At 60.8% G+C, this 11,544-nt stretch overlaps 1 protein-coding gene across 1 annotated transcript; it reads right to left on the bottom strand.

Annotated features, from left to right (window-relative positions):
* Positions 1-3,477: 3,477 nt before the first annotated feature.
* IER5L (immediate early response 5 like) lies at positions 3,478-4,932 on the bottom strand. Its single transcript, XM_052815824.1, has one exon. It carries the CDS (start codon positions 4,554-4,556, stop codon positions 3,561-3,563), a length of 996 nt encoding a protein of 331 aa, XP_052671784.1. The 5' UTR covers positions 4,557-4,932; the 3' UTR covers positions 3,478-3,560.
* Between the last annotated feature and the right edge of the window lie 6,612 nt (positions 4,933-11,544).

Here is an 11,544-nt window from a genome sequence, read left to right as displayed (position 1 = left end):
TCCAGGCTCTGCTTTCAGGAGAGAGGCTGTGTGATGGGCTTTCTGCTGCTGCTGCCTTCGTAAGAAGAGAAATGTCATGTACCAGGGTTTAAAATAAATAAATAACTGCGCCGCCGAGAGCGTCTGAGTCTCTGCGGCCCCGTGGAGCTGTGGGATCTCCTCGTTCCTCAGTGTCAGGGATTTTTATGAGTGTCCCTGTGGCATATGCACCCCGTCTCCCCGACCCTGTGTGGTTACCGGTGATGCAGATGCGTCTTTGCCAATTCCAGCCTTTGAAACCTTGACTGAAGCCCCAGAAACTTCCACCGTGAGCGGGGGTGAGGGCTGGCTCCCCCCGGGAGAGGGGACGTTCAGAGGGATTGGTGTGCCTGGGGTGGTCGAGTCCTGCAGGAACGGAGGGTTCTCCTGGTGATGGTCTCTTTACCACTGGAAACCCCAAGGTCTGGGAGACAGGGAGCGGTTTGGGAGGCTGATGAGTGCGTGCAGGTGGCTGTTTGGCTAAAGCAAGCTCTGTCCCTCTCTTGGCTGGGCTGCGTGATGGAGAGCTGTGGGGCAGGGGCTCTTTCAGGTTTGGGATTCAGCACCCAGCTGTGCTGACCTGTAGGCATCTGCAGAAGTACCTGGTTTTTAAAACTTCCCCCAAATACTGTGTGCAGCAGCCAAGGCTATGCGTGCAGGAGATAATCCCACTGCTGGGGCCTCTCTCCAGCCTCCTCCATGCTGGGGAGCTGTGATTCCCGGGGCAGGGGAGCAGGGTGGGGCCGGGTGAGGCTTTGGGTCTGCCCGGGGGTCCCAGCCCCAGGGCCTGGAGCAGGGAGAGGGCTTCTCCCCAGTCCACGGGTGAATCTCCCTTGCTCAAAGCATCCAACTCCTGAGTCTCACAGAGGTGCTCCCGCCAGTGCTGCTGCGCCTGGACAGGGGTTTTATATTTTTAATTTTACTTTATTTTCTGGGGCTAATTGGAGGAGCAGCAGGAGAGGGGAGCGTGGCTCAGCCCCCGCAGCCGGCTCCTGCTTCCTGAGCAGGACGGGGCTGCCCCGGGGGCAGCAGCACCGGGGCCGGGAGCAGCGCGGCAGCCCCTTGCCCCGCAGTGGGGTCGGGGCCGCGTCTCCCCCCTCCCCGCCCCGCCAGCCCCAGCCGGGCGCTGCGGCTCCCGCGGCGGTCGCCAGGGGGCGCTATAGTGGCGGAGCGGTGCGCGGAGCGGAGCCGGGGCGGGGGGAGCGCTCCGCGCCTCGGCGCGTCCGCGGCTGTAACGCCCTCGCGGAGCAGCGCCCCCCCCCCCCCCGCTTTCAACGCCTCCCCCCTCCCCTCCCGAAAAAATTCCAGTTTTGGGGCTTCTCTCTCTTCGGGAGAGGGGAAGGTTGCGCTCCCGCGGGGATGCGCGGAGCTGGGGAGGGGGTTTTGTCCGTGTGTGGGTCGGGGGATGCTCGGGGAGGGACGGGGGGTGGGGGGGCAGAGGAGCGGCGCCAGCTGCGGGATTTGCGCTGGATGCTGGGAACTGCGCGTTTTGCACGGGTTTTAAAAAAAAAAAAAAGAAAATTCTCCCCCCCCCCGCCCGAGGTGGGACGGGGGTGGGGGACGAGCGCCCCCGGCTTCGTTCGTGTGGTGTAAAGGAGAGGAGGGGAAAAAAAAAATACATAAAAAGGGGGGGGGGGGAGGAAAAACCCGCACGCACCACCCAGCGGCCCCGCGCGGTGATAACAAACTCCAACTTAAAAAAAACTTCCCGAGCCCATCGGGGGACGCGGAGGAGCGCGGAGGCGGCGGCGCTGCCCAGGTGCCGGGGGCGGCCGGGCCGCGGAGCCCCGCGCAGGTAGGGGCAGGGCCGGGGGGTGCTGCCGGCTCCCCCCGCCCAGGGAAGCGGGGAGGGGACAGGAGCCCCGGCCCCTTCCCCACCTGGGACTCGCCGTGCGTGGCACCTCCAGAGCCAAGGGGGGTGGGGGGGGGGTTTGTTGTCTCCTGTCAGCTGGGGGGGCGGCGGTGGGGGGGGGCGAGGGTGAAACTGGATGGTGTTGGGGAGGGGACAAAGGGGGTTTGGCCGGCGGGGGGGGGGGGTCGGAGCCTCCGCAAAGGCTCCCCGGTGCAGAGGGGAAGCGGCGGCTCAGGAGAGGGGTGTCCGCGGGCTGCGGTGTGAAGGCAAGTGAAGGCACAGCAACTTTTATAATCGACTTTTTATTAAGATTATAAATTTAAACAAATCTGAACAGTTTTACCCGGTGATATACACTTCCATATGCACAAAAATACAGGCTTACAAACAAAGAAAAAGGAGGAAAAAAAAAAAAAAGACCCCAACAGACCGTTTGGCAAAGCATCCTCAGTTACACATACTGCTGATACCGTGAAGTTAAGAGTGGGCAGGCTGCAAAAAAAACAAGGAGTGGGGGGACGACCAGAAAACCCACCTTTTTACAACAAAAGGTTTTTCTTTTTTTAAAAAAAAAAAAGATAGATTTAAAAAATCAAGACTCTACAGGAGACAGATCTCTTCACAAGACCAAACAATGCTGGTTTTATGATTGGGAAGGCTGAAACCAGAACAGTTGAACTTAAGGAAAAAAAAAAAGGGGGAAAAAAAAAAAAAAAAGAGTGAGAGACCCGACACAGCACACCGGAGACGTGAGTAGTGTTACACGGTTACCTGCGGCATCACAAACACACACCGAGGCGGAGGCTCCGGGCTGCCGGGGGCGGCTCGTCCCCTCCCCGGCGCGGCGGGGAGCAGCCCGGAGGGACCCCCCGGCCCCTGCTTTACCCCCACTCCCCCCCCCCAACCCCGCACACACACACCCCCCTCCCCCAAATTTCAGCTCTCGTAACCCTCCAGCTTTACCCTGGCACAACCGGTGGGAAGGAGAAGTCACATCGCACACGTTTCTTCTGGGAGGAAAGTTGAAATGTTTTCATTTCTGCGCCCCCCCCTCCCCCCCCCCTTTTTTTTCCCCCTTTCTTTTAAATATCTAAAGAAACGCACAAAAGCCAACTGGCAGCGGCTGCTTTTTCCCCTCCCCGTACCCCAAAACCAACCGAGCCGGGGGCGGAGGGACCCCGCTGGGCGGGGAGGGGGCCGGGGTCTCTCCCCGCCGCGGGGTCCCGGGGCCGGGGCCCGGCTCTCACGTGGCGCTTCCCCGCCGCCAGCACCGGCCCCGGGAAACCCGCCGCGAAGAGAACCCGAGCGGACACAAAGAGGATTATTTAAATAGGTGCTTCGTTGTTGTTTTTTTGTTGTTGTTGTTGTTGTTTTGTTTCCGTTTGTTTGCTTATTTTTTGTTGGGTTTTTTTTCTCTCTCTCTCTCTCATCTCTGCAAAAATAAAGTCCCAAGATCTTAGATTTTTTTTTCTTTATTGTACAATTTATAAAACACTAGCGTGGCTCTGCCCTCCCACCTCCCCTGCGCACCCCTCGGCACCCCCCACCCCCCCCTCCCCTTGCCCCAACCCCCCCCCTCCTTTGTTTCAGGGTTCCCCCCCCCTCCGGAACCGCTGTCCCTCGGATCGCACCCCCGTTTTGCAAACACGCACACACCCGCCCCCCCCTCCCTTTTGCTCCCCGCTCCTCTCTAAAACGCGACGATGGCCCGAGTCCAGGCTCCCAGGCTCGCCAGCGCCTGCTTGCTGCACAGCTGCCCGTTGAGGGGCTGCTCCGAGTCCGCCTGCTGCCGGCTCACCAGCCCCGTGAAACCGGAGCCGAAGATGGAGATCAAGTTGGAGATGTTGGAAGAGTCCTGGGGGTGCTCGGCGCTGTACTCCTCGAAACGGGCGCGTTTGGTGCACGGGGCGAAGGGGGGGCCGCCCGCCACCCCGCCTCCCCCCGGCTCCCCTTCCTCCACCCCCTCCTCTTCCTCCTCCTGCCCCGGGTAATACTTGCGCTTGGTGCCCGGCGTGGGCGGCAGGGAGGCGAGCCCCGGTGCCGGTTGGCAGCAGCAGGGGCACTGCGAGCAGCAGTCCTGGTGCAAGTACCCGTTCTCCACCGTGGTCACGACGTGAGTGTCCAAATCCAGCACCGTGGTGCGGCTGCTACAGTGCGGCGCCCCGCCGCTCCCGAAGTCACAGCCGGCGGCGTAGAGCAGCCCTGGGGGCGCGCTGCTGCCGCCGCCACCGCCGGGACCGGCGCTACCGGCGGCCCGGTAAAAGCCCGGGGACGAGTCTCTGCAGGGCGCTCGCTGCAGCTCCGGGGGCGCCGCGCACACCGGCACCTCCAGCAGCTCCGCACCGCCCCGCGCCGCCGCGCAGCTCCGCGCCTCGCGGTCCTGCGTGTCGGCGGGCAGCGGGAGCGCCGCCAGCTCCGGCGGGGCGGCGGCGGCGGGCGGCGGGCAGGCGGGCATGGCGAGGAGCGGAGCGCCGTCGGGGTAGTGCTGCTGGCGGCGGTAGAGCTCGGCGTAGCGCTCGCTCAGGTAGAGCTGCCGGGCGTTGCGGAGCACATAGGAGACGAGCAGGTTCTTGTGGAGCTTGATGCCGCCTCGCTGCGTGCGGGAGCTGTGGATCTTCCGCAGGGAAATACTGATCAAACTCTGCGCATCGAGGGTGCACTCCATCCTCCTCCGGCCCCTCAGCATCTGCTCTCGCCACCCGCGCAGCCAGGCACCCCGGGCCGCATCCACACGGCAACCGGGAGGGTGCGGAGGGTCGCAAAAAAGGAGGATAAAGAGGCGGGGGGGGGGGAGGGAAGGGAAAAAGAAGGGGAGGGGGGGAAGGGGAAGGGGGGGAAGAGCCTGAGGTCGCTGGAGAGCGGAGGGGAGGGGGGGGGAAATACAGAGGGGTGTCTTCAGGGGGCGGCCAGCGGCGGGAGCAGAGCGGGCATCGCCGTGCGCGCCGGTGGCTCCCGCTGCTGCTGCTGCCGCTGCTGCTGCTCGCCGCTGCCGCCGCCGCGCTCCGTGCAGGCAACGGCGCGTGCAGGCAGCGCCACCAGCGCCGCGCGCGCCCCCGCCCTCCCCGCGCGGCACCGCCCCCGCCCGCCTGCCCTCCCTCCCCGCGCGCGCGCGCCTGCCCCGCCCCCTCTCTCCCTCCGCCCCGCCCCCTGTCCCTCCCTCTCTCTCTCTCTCCCCCCGCCGGACGGTACCTGTCGCGCAGCGGCACTGAGCGCCCGCCCGCCCAGCCCCCGCCTTTTATAGCACCGCGCCGGCCCCGCCCCGCCCCCCCCCGGCGCGCCTGGCCAACGGGGCGGCGGCGGGCGGCCTGACGGGCGGGCGCGGCGCCCAATAGGAGCGAGGCGGGCCCCTCGCGCCGTTCAAATGCTGACAGGCGCGGCGCGGCCCGGGAGGGCGGCGGGGACCCGGCGGGGGGCTCGGCCGGGCCGGGCGGGGGGCGGCGGCGGGCTGGGCTACGGGTAGCCCGCCGGAGCTGCGGTGGGGCCGGGGCGCCGCCTCCCTGCGCCGCTCCCCTCACACAGGTGAGCGGGGGGCGGCTCCCGCCCCGGTGGGCGGCCCCCAGCAGCCGTGAGGGCGGGGGTGCCCCCCCCTCCCCTCCCGGGTTCGCGGTACGGGCCGCCCCGCTCCGCTCTCTGGGGGGCACCGGGCCCCCTGCACCTCTCTCTCTGTGACACCCCCGGGGGTACTGTCTTATCCCCAGCACCCTTAGTGGTACCGGCACACCTCCCCCCTCCCGGCTGGACGCAGCCCCTTGCCCCCCGCAGACCCCGGTGCATCCCCCTCCGCTTTGGGCTTCCCCAGCCCTGCAGCGTTAAAGGATGAGAAGATCTCGGGGCACCCCAGCACTGCCTGTTCCCCCCTCGCCCCGGCAGTAAGCACCCCCCAGCAGTGAGCAGCCTCCAGCAGGGATACCCCCTTCTGCTTTGCAAGCACTCACCTTCACCCCACACCCGGTGGAGAGGAGTCAGAGGTTTCCCCCCCTACGTGGGAGCAAGGAGTGTGCATCAGTCACTACTGAGAAAGTGCCCCAATCACACCTGGTTTTCCCCCAAAGTGGGAGCAGGACGGTGCACGGGTTGTTGCTAATTAAGGGCTCCCATCCCACCTTGTTGCACACAGCAGTCTTGAATCTGCAGGGTGGCGTGGGTGGGTGGGGGACACCCTGCTGCAACAGGTGCCCCCTCAGGGTGCATGCAATGGGAGGGGTCTGGGCAGGCGCTTCTGTGATGGATGGGGTTGGGGGGTGCAGGGGCTCAGGGCTGCTCCCGTAGTCATTGCTCTAAAGGACCTGGCCACCGAGGGACCCAGCCATCTGCCCGGGGAGCAGCAGTACTCAGGGAAGCTGGTGTCACTGCAGAGGAGCAGCCCTTGGCCGACAGGTAGGAGCTGGGGGTAGGCGTGTAGCTGGGGGGGGGCTTGGGGCAGGGGGCTGCAGCGTCTTGGTGGGAAAAGGGGCCGTGAGCTGGGGAGCCCGGGAGGGACCGCAGTGCTGGGGCAACGGGAGCTGCAAAGCTGCTTCTGAAACAGCATCTTCTGTAGAAAGCAGAAGGCAGGGGAGAGAGGAGGGGGTTTCCCCCACTGACTGCGGAGGTTCTCATGCTGGGTGCCTGCTTTGGGGGACGTGCTAGTGTGCATACCTTAGCAGTGACTACAGGCAGCCTTGTATCTGCAGGTTGTGGAGAGCCCACTGGATAGCAAACCTCCGAAGCCCTCGCTCCTGCCTATGCAGCACAACCTCCAAACCGCAGGAGCAGTTGTGCAAGGTGGTCATTGGACTTGTCAGCTTTGGGGGCACTGTGCAAAGCCTGGGGCTGTGGGGGCATGCTCGGAGGGCTGGGGGCTTTGCTTGCTTCCTGGCCTGGCTGGACTTCACTGGCTCAGCTCACTCGTGTGTTCTGTCCAAGGGAATGGGAGCAGGCCCAGCGCCATGGAGGATTTTCTCCCTGTGGAAGGGTGCTTGGGACAGCAGTGGGGCTGGGGCAGCTCGTTGCCCCCTGAGTGGCAGCTGGCTAGGTCCTCCTTGCTTGTGCAACCTTGCTTGTGGAGCAACCTTCTCCACAATCTGCCCTCAGTCACGCGAACCGGGGTGAATGATACTGTGCATTCCCAAGCTCTTGTAGGATGCTCTTGACCCCTTTCCTTGTTCATAATGTGAAAAATGATCACAAGCCTGACCAGAGCATGGCTGTAGCTCAAGGTGGTGGATATGGGCAGCATTGGAGATGGGAGATTGTGCTGTATCCTTCCTGTTCTCCACCCCTCTCCCTCCCTTGCAGTCCTTCCTGCAGGTTGGCTTTTCCAAGCCTGTGGCTGCACTGCAGCTGGAGATCCAGGAGGTGATACCCAGAGCTGGTCTGTGCAGATAATATGGGGTGCAGCACCGCTGGGGTTTGGGGCACATAGCTTGGGACCAGTGCTGAGCTTTGGGTGTTTTGGTGGATGGAGCCAGGACTCGCTCCCGCTCAGCAAGATCAAAGGCTCTGTCCTTGCAGGGTGTTGTTGTTGGTGCTTGTGGCTCTGCAGTGTTTTCTGTGGCCTCCTGGGCACCGGGGAACCAGGGCAGCAAGTGCTGTCGCTGCCAGCCCGTGCCACATCTTCCACCCAGCCAGTGCAGGCAGCGATTGCCTCTCTTGCTCAGCTGACATTTGCTGCTCTCTGGCCCATCTCCAGCTGTAAAACTCCAGCCTAGGTGGTCCAGGCTAAGAGCCTGAATTGCCCATCAGCCGGCTGCTATGGGGTGGCTTGGACAGTGCAGATGGTGCCAGTTGCAAAGCATCGCTCTGGCAGACTTCCTTCACCTCGAGTGCCTGCTCGCCATCCCGCCTCAGCTCAGACTTGCAGCGAGGCCTTGGGACACTGCCCAGCACTGGCCCTCTGCTCTTTAATCATCACTAGCCTTGGGTCGTGGCTTTAAGTGAAGGGTCAGGTGGACTTTTCAGGGCCCTGCCTGCAGCAGTGCTGGGTTTATGTAGGTGCAGAGGGTGGTGCATCCTCGAGGCTGTTTGGGCATCATGGGGCAAGCCTGACAGGGGAGATGCTGCTGTCTCTGCTTGTCAGAGAAGTGCCCTCTGCTGTAGCTGCCTGAGAAGCTTTGTGGCACCAGGAAAACCCAAGAGCACAGCAGGATTCTCTAGGAGATGAAGATGGAATTAAAACTTTAATCTTATTTAGACTTTGGGTAATTAATATAAAGGCTATAAAACATGGGCCCGATCCTCATGCTGACTGCCGGGCACCGCGCTACGGCTGGCGAGGCCAGTGGTGGCTGCAGGCTGCCTCTCCTCCCCGGCTGGCTCTCCTGGCGGGTGCGAGGGTTTTGTTTGCAGACACGGTGGCTTTAATCCTGGAGCCGGGACGGGCTGCGCACTGTGAAAGCTGTGCTGCTTCAGTTTGGCCTGTGGACTCCAAAATCTCCCAGAGGCAGGAATCTGGCTGATACCTGTCTTGGCACATGACTGTAAGCTCTGCTTTTCTAAAAGAGGATAACGAGTCCTGTCCGTTTCCTGGCTCTGCAGTGGCAAGCTGGGGCAGGATGGTTTGGTTTGGTGCTTGCCTTTCCCAGGAAAATCTCTGTGTCCTGTCCAGCATCCCTATGCCCTGGTCCCCGCTGGGGTTTTTGTGCCCTTCCCATGAGAAAGGGCCCTAAGGACCCTACTGCTGTAGGGGATGGTTGGTCTAAAACCATCATGGTTAAATGTAATTGCAGCTTTTAACTGGCCATTAAATGGCAAGTACCATTACTTCCCCAAAGGAAAGCGAGGATGGGCCCAGGATTTGCTGTCTGGAGGGTTGTAGCTGCATGTTTCCTGGTGTACATGGTGCTGGGGTCCGGTCTGCGGTGTGAGTGCCATGGGGCTGGCCCTGGGTTGGGGATGGTGCAGCTGTACCGCAGTCTGTCCAGCCCTGCTGATGTCCTGGTGCCAGGGCCGGTTTCGCAGCCGTCGATCCTGCAGCAGGCTCCAGCAGCAAAACCTGGCGGTCCGCTGCTCTCAGCTGCAGAGTAAACAAGCTGGCAAGAGAAACCATTTTGCTTCAGCTAGTAGGAGAAACCCTTTTTAGGTAGCACTTCCAACTGGCAATGCTCTCCTTCATTAACCCCCTCCTTCCCTTTCCAATGAAACGTGAAGTTGCAGCGATTGGAGATCAGGCACTTGCCGGTGCAGCTTTGCCACCCAGAGCAATGAACACAGACGTGAATTTACTGCTTGATCTCATAATTTCAGTGCAGTTAGACTGGCTGCTGTAGAGCAATTTCCCCTTGAGCCTTAGAGTCCTGGGCCTGGGCATTGCCCAGCTTTTCTCAGACAAGGAAGCGGAGGCATTTGGGTATTGGCTGAAACATGAGGGTTTTTTGGGTGCACCTGGAACTTAACTCCCTGGAGATGCGTCTGTGAGTTGGAGCTGTGGGTGCCTGGCATGTCTGAAAAGGAGCCTGCTTTTCAGGCTTACTTATTACAAGTCAGGCACCCAAAGCTAGTGGGAAAACAAGCCAGAACAAGGTTTTCAGGTTGAGCTCTGGGAGCAGGGCTGGCCTCTGTCCCCCCCCACCCCGCCCTGTGCTGGACAGGCGCAATGTTGCCTGGCCCCCCAAGCTGCTTCCCAACTTGGGGGGACCTGTAGCACAGACCCACAGGGTCTGCTGCAGCATTGTGGGGAACGGGGCACGTCAGCTCCAGAAGCCGGCAGCCTTGGGAGCAGCATATGCATCCGTATTGATTGAGCAGGCTGTGGGTAAGGCTGTCACCCCACTGTTGTAGCTGTTAGCTCTTTCTCACAGCTCTGGTACCACAGTCAAATACTTTGTATGAAATCCTGGAGAAAACAGGGATGAAACCATATTGAAAAACCATTCATTTAATTATCGTTCCTCCGTGCTTTTAGCTGGGTAGCTGTATAATGCCTCCCAAGCACCACTGTGGCACAGGGCACATGGATGAAGTGTTCAGTACTTTGATCTGGTCTGTTCCTACCTAACTTCACTGACTCGTTTCCTATATTTCTTGTACCCTGGGCACTGCTGTGCAGGGTACAGGTGCAACCCATAAGCTTCCCTGCCGTTGCTTCACAGCCTCTCACTGCTGCGTGGCCAAGCATAGCCCAACCCATCCCTGTGCCCAAGGTAGTGCTTGCAAACTCTCCTGGTGCTTTCTGTGCTCCTACCGAGATGTTGGGAGGTCCCCTTGGACAGGAATTGCATGATTCTTGCTTTGACTAATCCTGGGAGGGTGGAATTGAGGAGGTGATTGCTACCAGGATCTTATTGCTGATCTCCGCGATGGACTCTGCCTATCCTGCTGTGTTTGGGCAAATGCTAGCTATGTCAGTCAGCCGGTGATGTGACCCAAAGGAAGAGGGGGCCTCTGCCTCCACCGATGTTTTTTAGCCCATGCACACTTTTGTTGCTGTCCCCACAGGTTGGTCTGCAGTAGCAGATCTGTTCCTTGCTAGAGCTGGGTGGGAATGAGCTGCCAATGGTGTGAGCAGAGCTGTGGGTGTTCATGGGGAGGCTGCAGCATCCCAGTTGGTCTTGGTGTGATTTGCTTGGCTCGCCTGGCACCCAGAGCCATTGGTGTGATGCTCTGCAGCAGCAGTGTTGTAAAGCTTGTGGTACAGGTGCTTCCCCAGGTCTCTAGCAAGCCTGTCCTACTGTGCTGGTCTCTGCTGGTGCCTTGTCTCCTTGTTTCTGGCATTAGGAGGACATGAATTTCCTGCAAAACCATTGCAGGATGCTAAAGCTGCAAGATAAATTGGGTGGAGCAAGCTTAGGAGTCGCTCTTCTGGGAAGAGGGGATGAAGTTGGCGTCCACTCCCTCCAGCAAGCTAGTGTTTCACACCTTGGACTGGGGGCTCCCCTGGACCCTGCCACCCAGGGAGCTCGTCACAGCTCCTTGATGGATACGGTGTTTGCCCTCCCGGGGGCATGAGGGATCCTGGGAACTTCTCTGCTTCCTGCACAGGGTGCCTGGCAGCTTGCATGGGAGCCTTGCGTCAGCTCCCGTGAGCTCCCCTGAGTATTTCTGAGCTGCTGCAGTGGTCAAAGTATCCATAGCCTCTGCCCTGCTCCGTAGTGACTTGCAGGTGATCCTAGTCCTGCAGCTTGCAGTGGTGATGGCACTGAAGTTCAGCCTGGCCACGGGGCTGTGCAGCTCCAGGCTGGGCTCAGCTGCCTGGGTGCTTTCCTAGCTCAGGTGTGGGAGTTGTGCCAAAGGGCTAGAAAATTTGGGGTTCTTCTGTCTGTGAAACCTGGCTGTGCTCAGCTCTCATCTAGGCAGAGATGGAGATTGGGGCTGCAAGGGGGTCAGGGTAGGTCCCTTGCCCAGGGAACTTGTCACCTTGGCTTGTGGAGTCACTCCTGGGAGAATGCTTTCACCTGTGGTTGCTCTTGGGTTAGGGACAGGAACAAATATCACTTAGAGCTTATGAAGAGGTCCTTTAGCCTGGTGTTCACAGCTTTGAGCTCTGTCCCTGCCTGGGAAATGTGCTTTTGTCCCCATGGTCTGGCTGTGTTCTTAGCAGTCAGGCTTCCTCTCTGTGCTGGTGTTCGGCACGTCAGCCGATTGTCCTGGGGAAAAAAAACAAGAGAAAGGCCCCAAAGTTGTTTGCTGCATTTGGTGCCAGGTCCCTGGAGTGGGTTTTGTTGGAGGCTGTGGACATGACCACCACCTCCTTGGAGAAA

The sequence above is a fragment of the Harpia harpyja genome, chromosome 19 (assembly GCF_026419915.1).
Source record: "Harpia harpyja isolate bHarHar1 chromosome 19, bHarHar1 primary haplotype, whole genome shotgun sequence".
Lineage (NCBI taxonomy): Eukaryota > Metazoa > Chordata > Aves > Accipitriformes > Accipitridae > Harpia > Harpia harpyja.
The sequence above is the reverse complement of the archived record's forward strand: the minus strand, read 5'-3'. Positions and strand labels throughout refer to the sequence as shown.